The sequence below is a fragment of the Nerophis lumbriciformis genome, linkage group LG33 (assembly GCF_033978685.3).
Source record: "Nerophis lumbriciformis linkage group LG33, RoL_Nlum_v2.1, whole genome shotgun sequence".
Taxonomy (NCBI): domain Eukaryota; kingdom Metazoa; phylum Chordata; class Actinopteri; order Syngnathiformes; family Syngnathidae; genus Nerophis; species Nerophis lumbriciformis.
In genome coordinates this window covers 16,715,489-16,741,936 of record NC_084580.2, presented here as the reverse complement: position 1 = coordinate 16,741,936, position 26,448 = coordinate 16,715,489, and the positions used below count along the sequence as shown (strand labels likewise).

General features: G+C 41.4%; 1 protein-coding gene across 2 annotated transcripts in view; it reads right to left on the bottom strand.

Moving 5' to 3' along the window:
• Positions 1-26,448, bottom strand: part of LOC133575952 (transducin-like enhancer protein 1) — a 56,134-nt gene that overhangs the window by 5,570 nt on the left and 24,116 nt on the right. The window contains exons 5-19 of one of the 2 annotated variants that reach the window (XM_061928897.1): positions 26,340-26,402; positions 26,152-26,256; positions 22,982-23,198; positions 22,864-22,880; positions 14,096-14,209; positions 13,968-14,021; positions 13,586-13,735; positions 13,367-13,505; positions 11,397-11,596; positions 6,965-7,041; positions 6,590-6,839; positions 6,266-6,513; positions 3,036-3,183; positions 722-872; positions 308-384 (exon numbers count right to left, since the gene is read on the bottom strand). In XM_061928897.1, coding sequence (XP_061784881.1) covers positions 308-384; positions 722-872; positions 3,036-3,183; positions 6,266-6,513; positions 6,590-6,839; positions 6,965-7,041; positions 11,397-11,596; positions 13,367-13,505; positions 13,586-13,735; positions 13,968-14,021; positions 14,096-14,209; positions 22,864-22,880; positions 22,982-23,198; positions 26,152-26,256; positions 26,340-26,402 — 2,010 coding nt within the window. The remainder of the gene's footprint in view (positions 1-307; positions 385-721; positions 873-3,035; positions 3,184-6,265; positions 6,514-6,589; positions 6,840-6,964; positions 7,042-11,396; positions 11,597-13,366; positions 13,506-13,585; positions 13,736-13,967; positions 14,022-14,095; positions 14,210-22,863; positions 22,881-22,981; positions 23,199-26,151; positions 26,257-26,339; positions 26,403-26,448) is intronic. The other variant, XM_061928898.1, reaches the window with a different exon arrangement.

Genomic DNA, 26,448 nt, shown 5'->3' with positions numbered 1-26,448 from the left:
ACCCACATAGTCACCTTTACAGTTTACACTCCTTGAGGCGGTGGTCAGTAGTCCTGATACTGGACATTGCTCTCCGATTGGTTTGGTCTCATCTAGTTCCCAATACTAAAGTAGAATTGATATTTTTTGTTCATGTAGCCATTTTTGTGCTTAAAATGCTTAATTTGGGCCAAAAAATATGCAAAACATGTTTTAAAAAATTTGCGAGGGAGTGAGTCCGCAAACTTTAAAGCACAAAGTGGCAAAACTGTGATGATAATTTAATTGTTGTTAGTGTAACATATTTTAACAGCAATACTGTACCAACCTGGAATATGCTGGCGCCATAAGGAGTTCTCCATGCGTTTAGTAAGTTATCCTTCCCGGTGCTCACAAACCATTTACCTGCAAAAAAATATTTATATATACATATAAAATGCATATTTACATGCACTTTTAGGCAAATTATAACATATCCAAAGTGTCAAGAAATGCATGAGAGTTGAATAGCTCCTTTAGCCACAAGATTTTGCATACATCACATGACGGTACAGAAAAATGACCAGCTAATGTCAAGTGATTGCTCAAAGCATAACTTATACAAGCCTTGGTTGTTGATATAGAAAAAGATAACAGCCATCTTGTGTTAATGTTTTAACAGGCTAATAAAAAAAAAGCGGAATAACGGCTGCCATGCGGTGAAGTGGCTATAAGAGCAGAACGGAAACAAACGGCTGCTTACCGCAATAAGCAAACTGCAGGGAGAGCACGCAGCTCTCGTGAAGATGCAACTGGTATTTGTCAGGCTTGGTCACGTGAAGGACCTCCACGTTGCTGCTCTCCATGCCCACAGCCAGCCACTCTCCGGTCGGACAGTAGCCCAGGGAGAAAATCTGGAGAACGAAGGGAGAAATTACATTAAAGTAGGGCTGGGCGATATATTGATATACTCGATATATCGCGGATGTGTATCTGTGCGATATAGAAAATGAGTACCGTATTTTTCGGACTATAAGTCGCAGTTTTTTTCATAGTTTGGCCGGGGGGTGCGACTTAAACTCAGGAGCGACTTATGTGTGATATTATTAACACTTTACCGTAAAATATCAAATAATATTATTTATCTCATTCACGTAAGAGACTAGACGTATAAGATTTCATGGGATTTAGCGATTAGGAGTGACAGATTGTTTGGTAAACGTATAGCATGTTCTATATGTTATAGTTATTTGAATGACTCTTACCATAATATGTTATGTTAACATACCAAGCACGTTCTCAGTTGGTTATTTATGCCTCATATAACGGACACTTATTCAGCCTGTTGTTCACTATTTTTTATTTATTTTAAATTGCCTTTCAAATGTCTATTCTTGGTGTTGGGTTTTATCAAATAAATTTCCCCCAAAAAATGCGACTTATACTCCAGTGCGACTTATATATGTTTTTTTTCCTTCTTTATTATGCATTTTTCGGCAGGTGCAACTTATACTCCGAAAAATACGGTATATCGTGATATTCGAGTATACGTTCTCACGCAGTTGCTTTTAGCTGCGGGCATTACAATACAGGCTCTTCCCACTCTTTCTTGTCTCTCCTTCTCACAGAGACTTAAACAAGCGCACCTTCTTACACACGTCACGTGCGCAACGTCACACGCTCCCACGGAGGAGACAGGTAGTGACATGGTAACGTTAGCTGTGATGCTAACGGTGCGGTGCGAGTGGTAATATGAGAGAAAAAAGGTGCGAATCTGGTAACAAATGGAGGAAGAATAAATTACCAAGAAAAACAGCACGGGATCCATCGTCTGGCGGTGGTTTGGCTTCAAGCGGGAATATGTTCAACATTTATGCGGCAAAAGCGTTGCTACAAAAAGTGGAAGCACTGCTAATGTGTGAATTTGAAAAGTCACCCGCTAGAGAATGAGGAGTGCTTGAAACTCTGCATGTCAACATCTCCGGCCGGTGCCACGCCAACAAAATGCCGAAGCAACTATTTCCAGATCAACACCGTATTGAAAAAAAAAGTCAACAACAGGAGATAACGTCCGCAGGAACCTACCACATAGTAAAGGACATATACACTATTTGATTTCCTATTATGCAGCTCATTTTTATTTGACAGTTATTTAAATATCTATCATGCACAAAAGTGCACTTTATTTGTTTTTATCTATTGTAGTGGCGTTCTGTACAAAAAGTGCACTTTCATTTAGTGTTGTTTTGATGTGTCATCTTAGTGGCATCAATCACAAAAGTGCACTTATAGCTTGTTTTAAAATGTCTCTTACAATCTTGCACTTTCTGTTTTGGAAATGACATGAATGTTTGTGCCACTGCTTAATAAATACAGTTTTGGTAAATTGACTTAGTTGTGATTTCCCTCTCTGCATGAAAGTTTAAAATGAGCATATATTAATGCAGTATGAACAAGAATGTTTCAATGTAGACACAAAGAATCATCATACTGCTGTGGTTATATGCATCAAGTGTTCATTCAAGGCTAAGGCAAAATATCGAGATATATATCGTGTGTCGAGACATGGCCTAAAAATATCGAGATATTAATAAAAGGCCATATCGCCCAACCCTACATTAAAGTTAAAGTACCAATGATTGTCTCTCACACACACACACACACACACACACACACACACACACACACACACACACACACACACACACACACACACACACACACACACACACACACACACACACACACACACACACACACACACACACACACACATTAGGAGCGGTGAAATTATCCTCTGCATTTGACCCATCCCCACAGGGGAGCAGTGAGCAGCAGCGGTGACCGCGCCCGGGAATCATTTGGTGATTTAACCCCCAATACCAACTGAGTGCCAAGCAGGGAGGTAATGGGTCCCATTTTTATAGTCTTTGGTATGACTCGGGCGGGGTTTGAACTCACAACCTACCCATCTCAGGGCGGGCACTCTAACCACTAGGCAGGTTACTTTCCACGTCTGAGGGACAACCAAGTAGGGGGCTTAACAAAAGCGCGCGCGCACAAACACAAACACACACCTGCGAGGTGAAGTCGTGCTGCTGCAGCTGACGTCCCTCCCTCAGATCCCAGGACCGCACGGTGTTATCCAGGCCTCCGGTCCACAGCTTGGTGCCATCGTTGGAAATGTCAATACAGCTGGCTCCATCTGTGTGGCCCTGGAACTGCCTGCAGGGGAACACATGTACACATGCGCACACACGGGGAAGTTAAATCAACACAGGGGAAACATACCACTTTTGTGTTATATGCAAAAGTGTTGGGTCACAACTAGCTTTGTTGACATTGTGTCACATTTACATTTAGTAAATAGTAGTGTGGAACAAATATTTGATAACCGACTAGTCTACAGATAGAGATGGCTACATGAGAATTGATACTGGAACTCAACGCTACAAACTTTTGCGTGTGTTCACGTGGTAATAAATTAGGGATGTCAAAAAAAAAAAAATCGATTTTCAAATGAATTCTGATTTGTAACAATTCTTAATCGATTAAAACAAAATATTTGTATTTTATTTTATTGTTTTAATCTTTCTTGTCCAGCCACTGTATTAAATGTTTGGGTAGAATTTTATTAAACAAAACCAGTTGTCTTTTAAATAACAGATATTTATCAAAGCTATTTATTTATTTTATGGAGGAATGTAATTAATCATAGAACTGGAACCCACATATGCGGTCCTCTCCAAGGTTTCTCATAGTCATTCACATCGACGTCCCACTGGGGTGAGTTTTTCCTTGCCCTTATGTGGGCTATGTACCGAGGATGTCGTTGTGGCTTGTGCAGCCCTTTGAGACACTTGTGATTTAGGGCTATATAAATAAACATTGATTGATTGATTATCAAAATCTGGAGGTGTTAAAATTGCTCGTGCTAATCAGTAACATGTATTTGGCATATCCAATTTAAATTGCCGCATTTTGAACAGTGGAGCCTTACATTTTGAGTGCTTTCTATCAGGCATATTTGCTTTGTTGGCAAGGAAGACTGCAACATTACCTTGAGGCAGTCCACTATGAATTCACCTGTTTGCATACCATGTGGTTGAGCCAATGCCAAGTCTGCAACCGGGTGTGACCTGATGTGCAACAAAGGTACTAGCAATATTCCCTCGTTAAATCGCAGATTTTTTAATCACTTCCTTTTATCACTTTTTTATTAAAGATATTCTACATTTTAAGCTTAAATTAGGTGTCATTTATGCATTATACTGTATGGTATTACAGTGCAGCGTTTGTCTTATTTTTTATAATGTGGCGATCAATAAAGATTCACCAAGCGGGACTTCGGTTTCCAGGTTGTATTGATGCATGTTCAATATAAAATGAAACTGAACTGAAGTTTAAACACTTAACATAAGCGGCTAATCTTAGCAATACTGTAACTTCATTGCAGAAATCAAGTTCAACTTTTCATAGAAACACTTTTTGAAGGACTTCATCTTCAACTACTGTCTCATCAATAAACAAATCTCCACATTGGTGAAACTCGTATGCAAACAACATCAACAGACAACAGCGGGACGTAGCATCAGACTCAGCGCAGCACTTATTTCCAACAAGACTGCTATCAACTATCAGCAGCTGTCAGGGCAAAATGGAGATGAACTCTTGTTACATAAATAACAACTTTGACTTGAGCAATGTGGATGGACAACGCAGGACACGCATTGTTGGTAGCAACACAGATGGCTACCAACAAAAATAATGATCGTAGCTGCGACTGTCAAGATGACCAAGTTTTTGCACACTCGCAGTTTCTAGCTTAGAGAAATTTTGCAGGATGTGAATATGATTTAATATGATCCAACTATGAAAATATTTGACTACTTAAAAACAATCCTACTTTGCGGATATACGTTTACCACGGTTAGGCCTGGAGCCAATTGGTCGCGATAAACAAAGGACATATGTAATTGGTACCTGTTAGTACCAAGGAAATTTGATTGGTACATATAAAAGCACTCAATTTGGTACCCATCTCGAGCTACATGTATAGTAGATCAACGATAGTACTACATGATTTCTCCCATCCAATTAACAAAGGCGGGTCATAGTAAGAATTAAAAAGGTATATAAATTCAATGAAAGACTATCAATTAGAGATGTCCGATAATGGCTTTTTTGCCGATATTCCGATATTGTCCAACTCTTAATTACCGATTCCGATATCAACCGATACAGATATATACAGTCGTGGAATTAACACATTATTATGCCTAATTTTGCTGTGATGCCCCGCTGGATGCATTAAACAATGTAACAAGGTTTTCCAAAATAAATCAACTCAAGTTATGGACAAAAAATACCAACATGGCACTGCCATATTTATTATTGGAGTCACAAAGTGCATTATTTTTTTTAACATGCTTCAAAACAGCAGAATTTGAGGAGGTTGAGGTGGGCGGGGTTGAAGTGTGTGTGTGTGTGTGTGTGTGTGTGTGTGTGTGTGTGTGTGTAGCGTCCCGGAAGAGTTAGTGCTGCAAGGGGTTCTGGGTATTTGTTCTGTTGTGTTTATGTTGTGTTATGGTGCGGATGTTCTCCCGAAATGTGTTTGTCATTCTTGTTTGGTGTGGGTTCACAGTGTGGCGCATATTTGTAACAGTGTTAAAGTTGTTTATACGGCCACCCTCAGTGTAACCTGTATGGCTGTTGACCTTGCATTCACTTGTGTGTGTGAAAAGCCGTAGATATTATGTGACTGGGCCGGCACGCAAAGGAAGTGCCTTTAAGGTTTATTGGTGCTCTGTACTTCTCCCTACGTCCGTGTACACAGCGGTGTTTTAAAAAGTAATAAATTTTACTTTTTGAAACTGATACCGATAATTTTGAAAACGATACCGATAATTTTCGATATTACATTTTAAAGCATTTATCGGCCGATAATATTGGCAGTCCGATATTATCAGACATCCCTACTAGCAATATTATACATTTTTAAAATTTACTGAAGTAAAAAAAAGTTAGATAAATACATTTGGGGAAGTGTTGTTTTTCTTAAATGTAAATATATATACAAACATTTGAAATTAATTTTTTTTTTGTTGAGATTGAAAATTCTAATGTTGGTCCTGAAACACTATACATTAAATACTTTTACACATACAATAATGTACAAACAATTATTGTGGTAGACTATTAATATGATTTACAACTGTGGACGAGGGAGCAAGTTTTACCTCTTAAAAAACTGTATTTTGTACCACAACATATGAAAATGGAGTTAAAGGCACGGGTGTTGTCTTACCTAACCAGAGTCTGGTTGTGTAAATCCCACACTGCAATGTTTCCGTCGCTGCAGCACGAGAAGCAGACCTTGGAGTCGGGGCTAATGGCCAGGGCGTAGCACGCCGGCGCTGATGATGTCAACTCTGCCTTAATTCTAGGGGTGGGCGTGGCCAGGTCCCAGATAGACAGCGTGCTGGCCTCGCCACCCACAATCAGCGTGCGGCCATCGGGGAGGAGGCGACACGAGCGGATGTAGTTGTCTCGGTTCTATACAGTAGAATTTGTGATATTAATGTCTGTTGACATTAGGGGCAATGACAAACATGGAGCAAACTTCACTCACTAAGCAGTCGAGCTGCGACACGGGGCTCTTGTTGCCGGGGTGACTGATGTCCCACACCTTGACGCAGCCCTTCCCTCCGGTGTAAACATGCCTCGTGGGGTTACTGATGGTTACGGCGCATACCACCTCCCCGTGGTTGAGCGTGTTTATCTGGCGGGCGTGGCGAGGGATACCGGGCCCTACTAGCGCATCTGGAGGAAAGGGCACCGGCTGCATTTGTCCGTCTGCTGCCACATGGAAGGAATAGGCACTAAGGGGAAGGAACATGTAGAAAAGGAAGTTGTGAGTGTTTTTTTTAAATCATTTATGAGATCTATTTAAAGATCTCATATGTCAATGCTAATCAAACAAGCAAGTCGGTGCAAACACACTTACGGCTTGCCACCGGGGATTCCAGTAAGACTGGGAGGCATTCCAGGAACTCTCATGTGAGGGTGAGGATCAAAGCCGACCTTGATGAGAAAGAGAGTGTTTGTGAGCACAGTGCAAACACACACACACACACACACACAGGTAGTGGCAAAGCAAGACAACACTTGTGCATTAACGCTCCTAAATGCAAAGCAAACAAAGCTGGGGAAAGCACACGTAATCTGAAAATGACTGACAAGTGTAAGAGTTGGTAAACACACAGGGGCTAAGCTGACAGTACACCCCCTCCCAACCCGACACACATACAGCCGCTGAGTACACAAAGCGGAGTATCGGCAAACTGTTGCTCAGACTCACCCGCTACTTGCCTGAACCTATTTAAACAGTGTAATGAACACTATGCAAATACAGCCATGACTGATGAGCTCGTTCAATAATGCACTGCAACCCTCCTCCTCCTCCTCACTGGACAAATACTTTCAAACAGCACAGAGAAGAGAAGCTGTGTAATCAATTTCTAAACACCTGCCATAATATTGGGCAAACCCGGAAAATTTAAACAATATTCAAGTGTCTCATTATGATGTGGTCCAGTTTTAAAATATTTTTTCTGTCTAATTAGATTGCGGAAGTGCACCTGATGTGGCCAGTGAGGTGATACTTATTAGACTTAGCTCCTCCTTATTGGAACATTGTGTGACGAGTTCCCTCCATTTAGTCAGATCCTCTGCAACTCTTCTTGGGCAACCATTCTCCCGAATTTCACCCGATTTCCACCCAGACAACAATATTGGGGGCATCCCTTAAAGGCCCTGCCTATGCGTGCTGGCACAGTCACATGATATCTACGGCTCTCCACACACGCAAGCGAATGCAAGGCATTCTTGATCAACAGCCATACAGGTCACACTGAGGGTGGCCGTATAAACAACTTTAAAACTGTTACAAATATGTGCCACACTGTGAACCCACACCAAACAAGAATGACAAACACATTCTGGGAGAACATCGGCACCGTAACACAACATAAACACAACAGAACAAATACCCAGAACCCCTTGCAACACTAACTCTTCCGGGACGCTACAATATACCCCCCCAGCCCCCCACACACACACACCTCAACCCCGCCCACCTCAACCTCCTCAAATTCTGCTGTTTTGAGGCATGTTAAAAAAAATAATGCACTTTGTGACTTCAATAATAAATATGGCAGTGCCATGTTGGCATTTTTTGTCCATAACTTGAGTTGATTTATTTTGGAAAACCTTGTTACATTGTTTAATGCATCCAGCGGGGCATCACAACAAAATTAGGCATAATAATGTGTTAATTCCACGACTGTATATATCGGTATCGGTAATTAAGAGTTGGACAATATCGGAATATCGGATATCGGCAAAAAAGCCATTATCGGACATCTCTAATTGCTAGTCTTTCATTGAATTTAAATACCTTTTTAATTCTTACTATGACCCGCCTTTGTTAATTGGATGGGAGAAATCACGTAGTACTATAGTTGATCTACTATACATGTAGCTCGAGATGGGTACCAAACACCTCAACCCCCCCATCTCCCGAATTCGGAGGTCTCAAGGTTGGCAAGTATGCTGAGACATCCGCGGTGGAAAGCATCCAGCAGGTTGGTAATGCTAGCGGTCCTCGTCCACGTTTCACAGAAATAGGTAGCTATTGGGATGACCACTGACATATAGAGGCAGAGCTCAGTGGCTGTACTGTTGGTTTTCGGAAGACAAAATGTTGCAGATCCGCTGGAACGCTCCTGCAGTTTTGACGTTCCTAGTTTGTGCGCCTTTTTCTATGTGAGCTGAACTTGAGATGTTACTACAGAGGTAAATGAAGTTCTGGTAAATGAAGTTCTTGATATCCTCGTGTTCGCCTTGAGTGAGAAGTGGATGCTGTTCCTGACCGACGATTGTAGCCTTGGGCCTTCTCGAGGCTCATTTATAAACCAACCTTTTCACGGCGTTCCTGGAGTTTGCCGGTCATATCCTGAAGTGTATCGTGGCTCCAGGTTAGTCACTTTATACCGTGTCCCCACTATAAGCCGAGGTTCATCCCAGCAAGTGTTCATCAGAAACTCGATGACGAGAAGGGAGAGCAAGCGTGGCAAGAGCAGTCATGATGTCAAAGTCACCATGTGTGCCACTGTTTGTTCAGACTCAACAAGTGGTGTTCTGAATTAGGGCTGGGCGATATATCGAATATACTCGATATATCGCGAGTTTGTCTCTGTGCGATGTAGAAAATGACTATATCGTGATATTCGAGTATACGTTCTCATGCAGTTGCTTTTAGCTGCGGGCATTACACTACAGGCTTTTCCCACTCTTTCTTGTCTCTCCTTCTCACAGAGACATAAAACAAGCGCACCTTCTTACATACGTCACATACTGTCGCGTCATACGCCCTCGCTGAGCAGAGAGGTAGCAGCATGTCATTAGCTGTGATGCTAGCGGAGTGGTGCGAGTGGTAATACGAGAGAAAGAAGGTGCGAATCTGGTAACAAATGAAGGAAAAATTCATTCCTAAGAAAAACAGCACGGGGTCCATCGTCTGGCGGTGGTTTGGCTTCAAGCGGGAAGATGTCAAACAAGTATGCGGCAAGAGCGTTGTTACAAAAAGTAGCCAACTGCTAATTTGTAGCATCATTTGAAAAGTCACCCGCTAGAGAATGACGAGTGCTTGAAACTCCGCATGTCAACATCTGCGTTAGGTGCCATGCCCACAAAATGCCAAAGCAACCATTTCCAGATCAACACCATATGAAAAAAATAGTCTACAACAGAAGGAGATAACGTCCGCAGGAACCTACCACATAGCGAAGGACATACACTATTTGATTTCCTATTATGCAGCTCATTTTTATTTGACAGTTATTGAAATATCTTGTGTGACATCATGCACAAAAGTACACTTTATTTAATTTAAACTATTGTAGTGGCGTTCTGTACAAAAAGTGCACTTTAATTTAGTGTTGCTTTGATATGTCATCTTAGTGACATCATGCACAAAAGTGCACTAATAGCTTGTTTTAAAATGTCTCTGACAATCTTGCACTTTCTGTTTTGAAATGACATGAATGTTTGTGCCACTGCTTAATAACTGTTTAATGAATACAGTCTTGGTAAATTGCCTTAATTGTAGTTTCCCTCTCTGCATGAAAGTTTAAAATGAGCATATATTAATGCAGAATGAACAAGAATGTTTTAATGTAGACACATAGAATCATCATACTGCTGTGATTATATGCATCAAGTGTTAATTCAAGGCTAAGGCAAAATATCGAGATATATATCGTGTATCGTGACATGGCTTAAAAATATTGATATTAATAAAATGCCATATCGCCCAGCCCTATTCTGAATATGTTATCATACTTGGACGGCACAACATAGAGCTGGATACAGTCGCACAATTTTTTTTTTTAACTCCACACAGCTGCCACATACAAGCATCTACCACAGCACATGGCATTACTTCTGAGAATTAATTTTGATGTCATCGAATGCACCAACTTTTATTTAACAATGTGTACTTGACAGGTGGTGTTTATTAAAGCAAACAATTAGGGGTGTGGGAAAAAAATCGATTCGAACTCAAATCGCCATTCTCACGTTGTATCGATTCTTATTTTTCAAAAATCGATTTTCTTTTTTCTTTTCTTTTTTTTTTTAATTGATCAATCCAACAAAACAATACACAGCAATACCATAACAATGCAATCCAGTTCCAAAACCAAACCCGACCTAGCAACACTCAAAACAGCAATAAACAGAGCAATTGAGAGGAGACACAAACACGACACAGAACAAACCAAAAGTAGTGAAACAAAAATGAATATTATCAACAACAGTATCAGTATTAGTTACAATTTCAACATAGCAGTGATTAAAAATCCCTCATTGACATTATCATTAGACATTTATAAAAAAATAAAATTAAAATAAACAAAGAATAGTGTGACAGTGGCTTACACTTGCATCACATCTCATAAGCTTGACAACACACTGTGTCCAATATTTTCACAAAGATAAAATAAGTCATATTTTTGGTTCATTTAATAGTTAAAACAAATTTACATTATTGCAATCAGTTGATAAAACATTGTCCTTTACAATTATAAAAGCTTTTTACAAAAATCTACTACTCTGCTTGCATGTCAGCAGACTGGGGTAGATCCTGCTAAAATCCTATGTATTGAATGTTTTGAATCGGAAAAATATCTATTTATAATCTAATCGTGACCCCAAAAATCGATATTGAATCGAATCGTGGGACACCCAAAGATTCGCAGCCCTACAAACAATGCACTAAGGAATTACATGAGGCAGACTGACCATTATAACTTGATTGTGCAGGTGTACCTAATGTTGAGGCATCATTATTATATAAGCGGTTGTGTCCTACTCACCATAGGTGACCGGCCATACGCGGCTACGGCAGCCGCAGCAGCAACGCTCATCTGTGGAGAAATGTTGTGCAGTCCAGCAGCATAGGCAGCGGCGCTGGCTGCTCCGGCGAGGTCGCCGTTCATCCCCGCCGCGTGGGGCAACATACTAAATGCCCCCGGGTACGGACCGGGGACCGCCAGGGGCGTCCTCAGACCTGCTGCTGTGAAAGAACGGGACAGAAAGCGTTGATAGCTTGATGACAGAGCTGTGAAATTTAAAGCTGATGCTATTTTTAGGGCCAGATGCCCTTGTACAGTAAGTAATGTGACACAATTGAGTCACTCTAGATTGAATCAGCGGGGAGGTACAGCGCAATAAATATTCATTAGATAGGTGGTGATAGAATCCCTTAACCTTCAGCATGAAGCAATTAGGTAGCATTTTCCTCACTAATATTAATGAACGTCCACTGTCGCTGGCTCACATGGGGCGTCTACTGCGGGTAAGGCATTTATTAGGAGAGATGTCTTTGTTTTTACGATTCTGTGGGACCCGCCACTCTGCAGAGACTTTTGTCTTTAAACTTCAACCTAAACTTTGGCTGCCCTTTGAGACACTTGTGATTTAGGGCTATATAAATAAACATTGATTGATTGATTGATTTACAGATGCTATCTCTCCGGTGTATGATGTGCACTGCAAAAACTGAAATCGAAGTAAGATTAAATATCTAAATTTTCTGTCTGATAAGATAATTCTTCTCACTAAGCAGATTTTAAGTTAGAGTGTTTTACTTGTTTTAAGGGTTTTGGTCCTAAATGATCTCAGTAAGATATTACAGCTTGTTGCTGAGATTTGATGACTTATATTGAGTAAAACATGCTTGAAACTAGAATATCAACTGTTGCAAAGCTGTGTCATCAACACTCACAAGTATAAAACTACCTTTTTAAAGTAATAATTTCTTATTTCAAGCATAAAAAAAAAACATGACTGACACAATTTTGTCTCATAATTAAAACAGATGACAGCCAAATGGACTTTGCTGTTTTATTTTCAATGAAACAATAGAAAACACATACTCATATAGTAGTACAGTTGGCACAGTACAGTAAACTGACAGTTAATATTTAAACATGTAACATTTCTAACAATTTTGAACAGAAATAGTTCATGCACATTTAGATGAATTCTTCAAAATTACAATTAAAAATGTTTTGGCCCGGGGCCGGGCTGTATATATGCGCACTAATTGACTGAAAGAGCACGCACTTGGCGCGATGATGTCATGTTATCGATGGAAAAATGCATTTTCAGACAATATGATTTGCCTCAGCGGCTAGGAGACCCCGAGAGTAACAAGCAGTTGCCTTGTTGCCTTTCCATTAAGAATAAGAAATTAGTTTTTAGTTAAAGTTTGCTGGTTTCAAGAAATGTAATGCCGAGCGCATATTATTATGTCAAGATAATGGCACTAGCATTTACTTAATTTAAGAATATTTTTCAACATATTGAGCAAAAAAGTCTCACTTTTTTTTTCTACCAAGAAAAGTGCACTTGTTATTAGTGAGAATATACTTATTTTAAGGTATTTTTGGGTTAATTGAAGTAAGGTAATTTTACTTGTTTTAGAAAGTTTTGACAAGCCAAATCTTCTTGTTCTATTGGCAGATAATTTTGCTTCGATAAAAAAAAATACCTCTCATTTTTGTATTTTTTTTTCTTGTTTTTAAACACTGACATTTTGCAGTGTGGTAAAGACATCTGCCTCAACATAAGGTAGTAAAGATAATTACAACCCACCTACATCCACCACTGTATATTTGGAAAATGCATTCATTTTTAAAATATTAATGTTCTTCAAATAGCCTAGTGTATATTGACATCGATTGGATTGGTTTTAGCATCTTTAGCGTACTATTGCATTAAAATCCCTCCCGCATCCTTTAATTCTTCTGTATGGCTTGATATTTTTTAAGAAGAGACATACTCGGAGGATGAGGGATCTCCATAGGCGGGGGTTTTGATAGGCTTGGCCGGACACCAGGTGTGGAGCTCGGACCAGGGGTGGAATCTCCTCTTGGCGTAGGCGTGCTTGACTTGAGCCCGGGTGTCCCCGCTTTGTCTCGCTGCCATTATGACAAAGTATAAAAGTCAGAAACATACTGTGAACAACCTGTCTCTAACACAAAAGGAAGCGAAATCGAACCATAGCTATTTCTTTGGATTTGAGCGAGGAAGAGCTAGCAGATGAGGCAGTAGAGGCAGGACTGCAAGGGTCCTTCTTGAGGAGGCGTGCTTTATCCAGGCCATTCTCTCTTGGGGAGGGGAGGGGCGTACCGCGAGGCGAGGCTTGTTCCTGCCCAAGAGATAAGATAATAATCCATACACTTAATTAGCGGAGAGCAAAATTCCTGTAATAAACCTGTTAGCATTCAAAGAACATTCCCTTGTGAGTCGTAATAAACGTCACTCAAACAGGGACCATTCCTCCACAGGCCAGCGCGATGCTTGTGTATAATTTATGCATTTCATTTGATGAAGATGAAAAGAACCACACATATCCCCACCATTAGTGCAAACATACTGACCTCGTTTGAGACATCCACCACTAAATTATCATCACTTTTCTCCCCATCACTATCCTGCAAAGATAAACAACCAATTAGCACCATTCCCCACTGTGCTGTGTGTTGTACAAACAGATAGCCTCTCTTACATAGTGGCTCGAGTCCTTGTCGTCCACTTTGCGCTTCTTGTTGTCGTTAGAAAAGTCAGGTCCGTTCCGCCGCTTGTCTGAGTTCCGAAGATTTTCGGGCAATGAGGAGTTACTCTGGACAACGGACGAGACGGAACGCAGGTAAGACAGTCGTGCACAGAATAAAACATGCTAACAGAATAACTCCTGAATCTACACTTTTGAGACAGATGAGGACAAACTGCAAGAAATTAGTTCCACCCCATTTAATGTTGCTGTTTATACAGACCACAAACAGTGGAAAAAAATGGCTTTTATAGACATAGTAACACTTACTGCTACTATTTGTGTGCAGTAAGTGCTGCGGTTTTGGCAAACAGAGTTCAAATAAGCTTGTATACTCAGAGTCTGCAAGACTGGCGCATCAGAGACTTAACGGCATTCATTTGCCTGTGGCTTTCACACAGAACATAGGAAAACAAGACATGGCTGTGTCTGTATTCATGTTCACACAGCTACACAACATTAGGGCTGCAGTTATTGATTATTTTAGTAATCTATCGATCAGTTTGTTCGATTAATCGAGTAATTGGATGAAACACTTAATAGCTTCACTGCTTATTTTAGGGAAAATAGGTTAAATAAAGATGTTTCTACTTGCCATAAACGTTGTTCTTATATTGTCTATTAAAGGCACATCATCAACATTGAAATTACACTTTTAACATGTGTGTTAGGGCTGCAACGAATAAACGATTAAATCAATTAGGAAAAAAAAAAAAGGTGATTCCTATTTTGTTGCTTCAATTCATCTTTCAATGAATGTATGAAGTGCCCGGAACTTTAATTGCATCATGTATTGCCTCAGCTGTATGTAAACTATGTCCGCGTAGACATAGTTTACAAACGGCTGATGCAATAGCACGCACATCAAAGCAGTGGTGTGTGAGTGGCGGCATAACAGCGGAGAGTTTTTTATTTTTACTAATGCACATGTTAAAGGTTATATTTCAATGTTGATGATGTGTTTCATTTAAAAAAAAAAAAAGACTGAAGGTTATGGCAAGCCGAATAATCTATTATTTCTAAAAACACAGAGGTTGTCAAGGGGGGTTTATCCGATTATTGGAACAATAATCGTATAAAAAAAAAATGGATTAAGTGGCTGGAATATAAAGACATAACATACATCCATATACCTGGACGCATATGCAAAAGTGCAATATATTTATATGTACAGTAATCTATTTATTTATATCTGAACCTTATTGCTTTTTTATCCTGCACTACCATGAGCAAATGCAACAAAATTTCGTTCTTATCTGTACTGTAAAGTTCAAATTTGAATAACAATAAAAAGGAAGTCTAAGTCTAAGTCTAAACCAGTGGTTCTTAACCTTGTTGGAGGTACCAAACCCTACCAGTTTCATATGCGCATTCACCGAACCCTTCTTTAGTGAAAAATAAAATGTTGTTTTTTTTTCAAATTCAAGACAAAGTTATATGTTTTTGGTAACACTTTAGTATGGGGAACATATTCTAAGTAACAAAGACTTCATTTAGAGTTATTTGGACACTAGGGGAACATATTCTAAGTAACAAAGACTTAATTTAAAGTTATTTGGTTAGGGTTAGGGCCAGGGTTCGAGGGTTAGGTTTATAAAAAGGCCATGCTGAATAAGGCATTAATAAGTACTTAATAATGACTAGTGAAGAGCCAATATGTTAATAATTTGCATGTTAATAAGCAACTTATTAATGGTGAATATGTTCCCCATACTAAAGTGTTACCATGTTGTTTTACTAGTGCACAAAATGAACCGTGCATGAACATCACCTTGTTCAAACAACAAAACCAACACAGTGCATAAACTCACAACAAATTACACACCTGCAAATCAGTCTGACTTCTGCTGTTGCCGTATCCGTAAAGTTTTTATTTACACGATGAGTCGGGTGTGTTTTGACCTCCGCCAAACCCCTGAGGCCGACTCACCGAACCCCTAGTGTTCGATCGAACCCAGGTTAAGAACCACTGGTCTAAACTAATCGATAGATTACTCGATTACTCAAATAATTGAAAGCCGTAGCTCTAATGTGTGCAGTAATTAAAAAAAATAAACATCCGCTCTTTTCCGCCACACAGATCTCGGCACCCAAACACCACCGCTTTGATGTGCGCTTAATTGCAGCGGACGTGCGGAAGCTAAAGTATATCCGCATATTTCCAAGCAATCCATGTGGTCCGGATTTTTAATGAATTTGTGTTAGTTACACTCACTAAACAATTAATCAAAGAAATATAATATAAATGAATTTGTATATCATTGTAGCCCTACTCAACATGGAAACAGATATTTGGATGTACACATATTAGGGGTGTAAAGGTATTGTGGATACCGTCGTATTGCAGTTTCAAAGTCTTCACAATAATGCAGTGACGGCATCAAACAAAAACTTGGTGTGTAGTTTTTTTTGGGGGCATTTTAACGTTGGCCGAGTCTGGGAAAAACTACATCTCCCAGATGCAGCGCAACCGGGGCTGACAAGGTGGGCGTGCGGAACGCTGTGTGCAGGAAGTGAATTGGATTTGCAATAGATGAGAGGAATAGTTTTTTGGACATTTCTTGAAGAAAATATATCCATAGCTATTTGATCTATGTTGCTAACTTACCCTGGCTAAAACATAACCTCTTTGGCGAAGGTAAAAACGTCTGCGTTCTGCAAAGTAAAGCGCGCCACTTTAGTCTCGAGCGTTTCCAAGGCGACACAGAGCCAGCCGGTCACGTAACAGCACATGGAGGGAAATCACCCCCCCAAAAAATTGTACACAGCAGGAAATCGGGGTAAACTGAAAAGCGACTTGATAAATCCTCAATCTATCCATCTGTTTTCCACTGCTTGTCTCTCTCAATGTTGCGGGGGGTCTGGAGCCTATCCAGCTGCACTCGGGCAGAAGGCAGCACCTTGGACAGGTCACCGCCTCATAAACCACCCAGGAAAGATCAGTTTGTGAGGTGTTTACATTATTAAAAAAAAGTTAAATTGTTAGTTCACTTTTCTGAGGAACAGCATTTTCCAAACTGGTATAAACATGTCCACTGTGAAGAACACGTCTTCTCAGAAAATAAAAAGTTGAAAGACACAAAACTGAGCATTATTGTTTTACACTGGATGTTAATATTGTCACTTTAAAGCAGTCTTTCTCAAATATTGGGGCGAGCATCCCTGGGGGGTCGCAGTGGGATGCCAGGGGGCGCGTGTGATGTTGGGGAACATGCTTTGTTTGCCATACCAGAATATGATGAAGCATATGTAGCACTTGGCTTCATTGCAACCACGGTAGGAGACAAGGAAATACCGGTGTGTTGTTTCCTTTAATGTTAACAAGCTTACAATGTTATGCAGCGGTATATTTACAACAATTTTATAGACTAATTATACAATTTATAGTCACACGCATATGCTTAAAATGAGCAAACAACGTAAATATTACGATATTATGAATGTGCCTGTTACTACATTACATAAATCCTTACAACTAGTACCGTATTTTCCGCACTATAAGGCGCACCTAAAAACCTCCAATTTCCTCAAAAGCTGACAGTGCGCCTTATAATCCGGTGCGCCTTATATATGGACCAATATTGAGCCAACAGGTCTCGCAACTACGGTAAGCAGCCGCCGACTTCATGATCCCCCGCGCTTCTTCTTCTACGAGGGAAAATGAAGTTGGCGGCTGCTTACCGTAGTTGCGAGACCTAAACTTTATGTAAAGACCCAAAATGGCTCCTATTAAGAGACACGCTTACGACGCAGAGTTTAAACTCAAGGCGATCAATCACGCAGTAGAACACGGGAATAGAGCAGCAGCGAAATAATTTAACATTAACGAATCAATGGTGCGGAAGTGGCGGAAGCAACATGATGACCTGCGCCAAGTAAAGAAGACGAAATAGAGTTTCCGAGGGAACAAAGCGAGATGGCTACAGTTGAAGGACAAACTCGAACAGTGAGTTGTTGAACAGAGAGCAGCAAGTAGAAGTGTCAGTACAATCACTATTTGTTTTGTTGACATTCCCTTTCGCGCAGCTCCATCTAATGGATGCATAACGTAACCCCAGCCTCTACTGTAGCGTCTATTCTATTCGCCATAAAATGCGGTGCGCCTTATATATGAATAAAGTTTTAAAATAGGCCATTCATTGAAGGTGCGCCTGGAAATCCGGTGCGCTTTATAGTGCGGAAAATACGGTATATAAAATATTAATGAAGATTTTTGGATGTTTTTTAAGGGATTAGAGTGACTCCCGTAGGCTCTATTGCAGTGGTCCCCAAACTATGGCGCGTGGGCCGGATACGGCTCCCCATCGTCCAAAATCCGGCCCGCGGGAAGTCCCAACTTAAAAAAAAAAAAAAGTTTATTTATTTATTTATTTTTTAATTGTCCTTACTAGTCCATTTTCTACCGTCTCCTAGCCACTCAGGCAAATCATATTGTCTAAAAATGCATTTTACCATCGATAACGTGACATGCAGCAAGTGCGCTCTTTAAGTCAATTAGTGCACGAGGAATATATATATATATACATATATATATATATATATATATATATATATATATATATATACACACACATACATATATTTACATATATACATACATGGACATATACATACACACACATATATATATATATATATATATATATATATATACATATATATATATATATATATATATATATATATATATATATATATATATATATATATATATATATATATATAGCGCAGCCCCCAGCCAAATTGTTTTACCCCAATGCGGCCTCAGAGTCAAAAAGTTTGGGGACCCCTGCTCTATTGTAAGCGGAGTTTTATTTACATTTATTTGCAATTTAGAATGCATTAAAACAAAATCCATCCATTGTCATGTCTTTCAGAACGATTGTAAAAAATAGGCAAAGTAAAAAAATGTTTTAAAAAAGTCCAGTTCCCCTTTAACACCGTGGTAACATCGTACCGTGAGATTTTGAAACTGTTACATTCCTAATAAATATTCATATTGGACAGCGACAATTGCTTTTAACACAATCGAGCGACACAAATGAGTCAAGTGTTGAACTTTATACCCCTGTTCCGGCTGCCTGCTATTCCCTTTCACACAGCCGCTGACCCTCCACTCTGCGTTGGTGCGAGCGGGGGGGACGGGGGATGAAGCATCTATCTAAAGGAGACATTTATTGTCTGAAGAAGTGGGGGGACTAAACCAACTAATTGGAGCACGGCCACTATTTGAGGAAAGATGGTAATATGATGCAAAACTTTCCATGTAACGTGGCGGGAACACGTTGGCCTAGACGACACCGCTACAAATGCCGGCGGCTATGGTCGCATGTGTGCGCAGGGCAAGTTATAAAAACAGAGCGAGAACTTTTTAGCGAGTAGGTTAAGAGCTCAGAGGCGCGCACACCAATACACACGCCTGTAAAGTTGATGATTATATTAAGTGGCTCTTAAAATCTATCCGCACTGCCTTGCCTCTCTTGGCTGTGACGAGCTGCTGTGTGAGAGGTGTGTGCGTGGGTATGTGTGTGAGTGTGTGTGAGTGTGTGTGTGAGTGTGCAGTGTGTAATTGACTGTGAAAGCCTATGTGTGTATTGCTTGCATAACGCTTGTGTGTCCCAAAAGCACACACTAAGCACCCCCGCCCTAACCCCCTTTGCCTCCTGACCAACGGATCCTTTTGTTAATGGATTAAAGCTTCATGTTGAGTCCATTATAGTCACAGCTTGTCAATGAAATGTGCATCCAGCATACACAAACACACATGCGCGTGCACACATCAAGCAGCAGCGTTGGGAGTGCTGACAGGGAGGGATGGGGGGGTGGGGGGAGGGTAAATGAAGGAGGAAGGGGGGAGTGAGAAAAAAATGGGAGATTAGAGGACAGAGAAAATGGAGGAAGAGTGTGTGGAGGAGAAGAAAGGGTGACAAGCGACGGAGAGGTGACAGGGGCGGAAAATCGGCCTTCTACCAAGGGGGCCCTTCCTCACCCCCACACCCACCCCTCTTCCCCCTTTATAGAAAGGTTTTTAGTGGGCTGAGCTCAGAAGCGCTGACCCGCAAAACACAAGCAAACCCCCTCTCTCACACTCACACACACACACACACGTGCACGCACACACACACGCGCTTTTAGTGTCATATGACTGCTGCACCCCTCCTCTATAAAGCCCACCCCTCTCAGTGGTGGTGATATTAAACACAATGAGAGTCTTTAAGCGCGGGATCAGGGGCAGTGGGGAGGGTTGGGGGGAAGGTAATCTGCTCACTGAGGTGTTAAATATGCACAACAATGAAGGCTTGGAGGAGTGTGTGCGTGTGTGTGTGTGCATGTGTGTGTGTGTGCTAAAAGGCTCATTTGGCAGAGAAAGCAGTTCAGAATCGCTCCAGGGCAGAACTAAGAAGGCAACCAAAGCGTTGCCCCAAGAGAACCCATAAATGCTCATACACGTAGACGCACGCACACAGTTGGGCCGTCAAACTCAACCGCAGAGGCCATTTAGGTGCGAACTGACGGTTAAAACAATTACGAGGCGCTCTAACGTCACGGTGATACGGTCTTCATTGATCCCCGAAGGAGGAAGTAGCTCAGAGGAGTACAATAAAGTCAAATCCCTGCCATAGCAACAGGTGCACTTTTAGAAAGCGTTCCAATTCTGAATTGTTGTGTCATGCTTCTATCTTCTTGGCTGTCGATGTATGGACCAGCATTCATTTGAAGATTCCAGGATAACGTAGTATTAATTCAACTCTTGTTAAATAGTGCAAATGCAAACGTGATGCACTTTAATGTAATTTTGTTAAGCATGTTGGAAATAAACTGAACCATTACATTACAATTATCATGATTTGTCACTGAATGATCATGTGAAATTAGGGGTGTAACGCAGTGATTTTCAACCACTGTGCCGCGACTAGTGCCGTGATATATTGCCTGGTGTGCTGTGGGAAATTATGCAACTTCACCTAATTGGCCCAAAAAATATTTTTTTGCAAATCAATAATCATAATAATGTGCCGTTGTCTAGTGCCTGTGCTGTGTAGAGCTTGGCAGGGTAACCATGTAATACTCCATATCAGTAGGTGGCAGCAGGTAGTTCATTGCTTTGTAGAAGTCGGAACGCGTCGAGGATGGTTTGTCATGATCCCAATAGGCAGAGCACAGCGGGAGACAGCGTGCAGGTAAAAAAGGTATGTAACGCTTAAACCAAAAATCAACAAAAGGCAAGTCCCGCTAGGAAAAGGCACTGAAGCATAGGGATAGCTATGTAAAACAAAAGTAAAACTGAACTGGCTACAAAGTCAACAAAAACAGAATGCTGGACGACAGCAAAAACTTACAGCGTGTGGAGCAAAGACGACGTCCACAAAGCACATCCGTACATGACATGACAATCAACAATATCCCCTCTAAGAAGGATAGCGTACGCACAACTTCAATAGTCTTGATTGCGAAAACAAAGCAGGGGCGGGCAATAGCTCTCAAAGGAAGGCGTGAAGCTGCTACAGGAGAACACCAACAAAACAGGAAGGGTCACCAAAATAACAGCGCAAGACAGGAACTAAAGCAATACACACAGGAAACAACAACAAACTCAAAATAAGGCACGACAACCTGGTGGAGTTTAATTTTTTAACCTTTTCTGCTGGTGGTGCGCCTCCGTATTTTTTTTATGAAAAAAATGTGCCTTGGCTCAAAAAAGGTTGAAAAACACTGGTGTAACGGTACGTGTATTTGTATTGGGGGGTTTCGGTATGGTTCGGAGGTGTACCGAACGAGTTTCCACAAGGGCATATTAAGTAGCGTACCACACGTTGTGTAAACAATGCACACCGAGGCACAACACACGCAGCGACCGGGCTACGATAGACTGACCATACGTCCTCTTTTCACCGGACATGTCCTCTTTTGCGGGGCTGTCCTGGCGGAGTTTCTTAAATGCCTCAAATGTCCGGCATTTTGAGTTAGGGTTGCGTGTATTTTCAATGTACGTTCAGGGTTAAGAAGGGGTTAAAAACAAAACAAATTGTGCGTGCAGCAGCATTTGTGAGGGAGGGGCAGAGACAGAGACAGAGAGAGAGAGAGAGAGAGAGAGAGAGTTATGATAAAGGCGCATGCGTCGCCAGGTTCTGCTTTTTATTCAGAGATTTATCAGATTTAATTTTTTATTATCCATAGCAGGGGTGTCAAAAGTGTGGCCCCGGAGGCCATTTGCGGCCCACAGCTAATGTTTTAAAGGCCCACGGCACATTCTAAAAATACTATTAAAATAAACAAAAACATAACAAAAGTGAAATAAAAAAGCTTAAAGGTGAAATGTAATTTAGAAAAAGTTGCAATGTTGACTAAAAAAACAAAACTGTTTTTTTTTCTTTCAAACTGTCATTGCTCAAAACATAATATTGAATCAAAATCAATGTTATTATGAATTATTGACTTATCCAAGGTTCCGATTACTTCACATCAAATATTCCACTAAGAAAAATATTTGGAAGATTTTGCAAATTTGGTAAATAAATAACCAAAAAATTTATATTTTGTTGTTTTCATATTGTACTGAAAATGAACCGAACCGTGACCTCTAAACCGAGGTATGTACCGAACGGAAATTTTTGTGTATCGTTACACCTCTATGTGATATAAATAAATAAATCCTAATCCTATGATCTGAAAGAGCTCTCATGTAAAACAAAAACGTAAAATGTAAAGCAAAAGGTACTTACTGTGCCAGGTTCCCGCTCTGTTGTGACAAGGTGACGGAACAAAGGCAGAGAGAGACAACATAATAAATACGATGAAAGAACACCAATATTTTGCCATACTTCGGCCATTTGAGTTTACCTCTCAGGTGATCAGCACCTCCCGAGTGCGAGTCCGGTCCGGACAGGTGAGGTTTTTTATCAGCGCCGTCTTTCCCTGCCAGATGTGGAGGCATGGCGCCGAGAGCTCCGGAGAGTGCCAGGAGGCTGGCCGAACCGCCCAACTGAGACGGGTGCAGGCCGGCCGGGTGAGGCGTGAGGGGCATGGGGCCTCCGCCGTGGTTGTGTGATAGGTGCTGCTGATTAGGAGGCACACAAAGATGAGAAGAGAGAGGGGTTGGTTATTAAACAGGAAAAGGTGCATTATTGTTGGGACAAAAGGTTGTACTCCCGCTAGGCTAATCGCAACATGCTTGGGGCTGCTTCACGCCTAAAGTCCGGCATGTTTGGCTAGTGGGGGCATAATAAAACTATCAATACTACACCGCGATAAACGAGATAGGACTGCAATGCAATCGATCGTGCAAGTTCTTAATGATAACCCAAACATTTCAAAATAGATATAAGACTCAAAATAATCTCAAAGTAAAAGCAGCGGAACACTTGCTCATCTGTACCCACATTAGCATGCGTACTAAAGACATGGCAGTAAATTAATGTGACCGCCTCCTCATGCAAGTAATTAATGACACTGCAACTTGCACAAATGAAACAAATCGGAATAGCTGGAAATAATCCACAAAGTCGGGGAAATTTCAGAAATACAGCAAAATAGAAGTGATGAAACAAGCTTAAAAGCCAGCCGGGTACAACTGGCCTATGTGAGTACTGAGTGTCCATTAAAAGCTCAGGTTTCATTAAAGGAGACAAAGTAACCTATAACTAAAAGACCAATCAAAATCAATATGATTGTGAAACTCAAGCAACAGATATTTGTGGCCCTGAACAGATGGAAAGGTTTCTTGTGTGTCTGATCTTCCAGCAACTCAACAAGCTGCTGCCGTCTACAAGGAGGTGTACACATCCCACCCACCCCCGCCTCCCTCCATTCCTCCTTTCCTCCTCCTCGTCATCCCTCTAGGGTCAAACACTGAACAATACTGACAGCTGGGATCAGAGTCTCAAAGCCGGAGGATGTGGTGGCAGCGAAGGGAGGGGGGGGGCCAGCTGCTGCGTACACTGTCAGGTCTTGTGAGGGAGAAGAGAGGAGGGTCAGTAGTGGGAGGTAGCGAGAGAGAGAGAGAGAGAGAGAGAGAAAGAAAGAAAGAGAGAGAGAGAAGAGTTTGGCTGGCAGCCCCGCTCTCTCTTTCACAGCAAATCAGGCGCTCGTCTAAGCGTGAAATTCCTTTGTGTTCCAAAACATCATTATTGCCTCCTCAGACAGTAGCCGCCAGAATCCAAGCGCACTGATTCGCTGCAGGAGGGAGGGAGCGAGGGGAAAGAGAAGGAAGGGTAGAAAGAAGGTTTTGGTTAGGGGGGGTGGGGCACAGGAGGTTGCTCGGCAGGGATGGAAGGAGGGCTGAAGGTCAAACTGACTTTTATCTCACCTAATTGACAAACTCCCCACACCCCACAGACACACACCTCCTCCCCTGCACCTTTCCTCCATTCTGTGTCCTGAGGGGTGAAGGCAAAATAACTAAATAGCCTTTTAGCCTTAGTTTGTACACACAGACACACACGTCACACTTGATCAGCCAGGCAGTGAGTCTTGATAAACAAGGCATGCACACATATAGAAACCCCCTTCTGTTGTTTCCAATAACACACACACACACACACACACACACACACACACACACACACAAACAGATGCAAAAACACACTGGAGCAGTAAAACAAACAGGACCCCTGATGGGAGCAAATGGAGGGGAAGTATTGGCGGAGGCAAGCAGAGCACAGATTGTCATGGGATGTTAGCATGAGCTGGTGCATATGCACTTATGTGTGACTTTGTGTGTGTGCGCATGTGTAGGCAGGGGCAGCACGCTTCATTACACTCATTTAACTCACAAATGGGGGTGAATGACAAGCTGGCGTGGGAGACGAGAGGAACAGAAGAAGAGGGGAGCGCCATGGGTAACGCCGTGACCCTCAGTCCCCACCCCTCTTTTACAAACACTAAAACCCTGCAATTAAGACTCCAAAAGCAACTGCCAAATCCACCTCAAGAACCCCCCCCCCCCCCCCATCCCCATCTCTCTCTCTCTTACACACACATCACTATCGGTCCAACTAAAAGGCAAACAAGGAGCTCCTGTATTTATTACTGAGCATATTGGCCACCGTAAAGAGACAAATTCTATCCGAGGAGACTGAGGGCATCAATAAAACAGAGTGCTGCAGTTAATTGGAGACTGAGGAGCATAAGATAACGCTTCACATGCAATAAACAGACACACACACACCCTTATTAGTCCAACTAACAAGGCACACTCACATCCAATTCTCTGAAGCCAAGCTCAAGGTCTGATGATGACCTGCCCCTTTCCCACAATTCCCTTAATGTCAACACCCTCGCCCCCCCCTGTCTCTCTTGTGGGGCCCCAATCAAGCAGAGCGCTCAGTTGTCATCCTTAAAAAGCCACCATGAGCGAAACTAGACGGAAGTGCAACCAAGTAGCTAAAAGGTCTTGCATGCTTCAATATTGCTTCAGTGATTAAGAATTCTGTCTATACTTCCCCTGATGTCATACAGTTACCATTTTTTTGGACTATAAGTCGCTCCGGAGTATAAGTCGCATCGGCCGAAAATGCATAATAAAGATGGAAAAAAACATAAGTCGCATTTTTGGGGGGAAATGTATTTGATATAACCCAACACCAAGAATAGACATTTGAAAGGCAATTTAAAATCAATAAAGAATAGTGAACAACAGGCTGAATAAGTGTACGTTATATGAGGCATAAATAACCAACTGAGAATGTGCCTGGTATGTTAACGTAACATATTATGGTAAGAGTCATTCAAATAACTATAACATATAGAACATGCTATACATTTACCAAACTATCTGTCACTCCTAATGGCTAAATCCGATGAAATCTTATATGTCTAGTCTCTTACGTGAATGAGCTAAATAATATTATTTGATATTTTACGGTAATGTGTTAATAATTTCACACATAAGTCGCACCCCAGGCCAAACTATGAAAAAAACTGCGACTTAGAGTCCGAAAAATACGGTACTTCTCTTACATCAGATGTAATTACGTAATACAAAATAAAAGGAAAAGTAGAAGAGTACACACTGTGGGTGGTAGTCCGGGTAGTCCGCGTACCCCGATGACGGCATTGAGCTCGGCCATGGTCACCTGCTTGGCCCGCTCTACCGCCTGCACCACCTGTTGCTGATGCTGCAAAAAACCCAGAAACACAAGGTTTCAAAAAGGGGAGGGTCGCAGCAGATGATAAACCAGTCAAGAGATGGCGTGCTTACCTCTTGCGAAAGGAAGGGGATGACTTGTGCGCAGATGGTGTTCAGTCTCTTGGCGATCTCGGTCTGAGGATTGATAGGAAGAGGCAATATTGGGTGTTGATACCAAAAT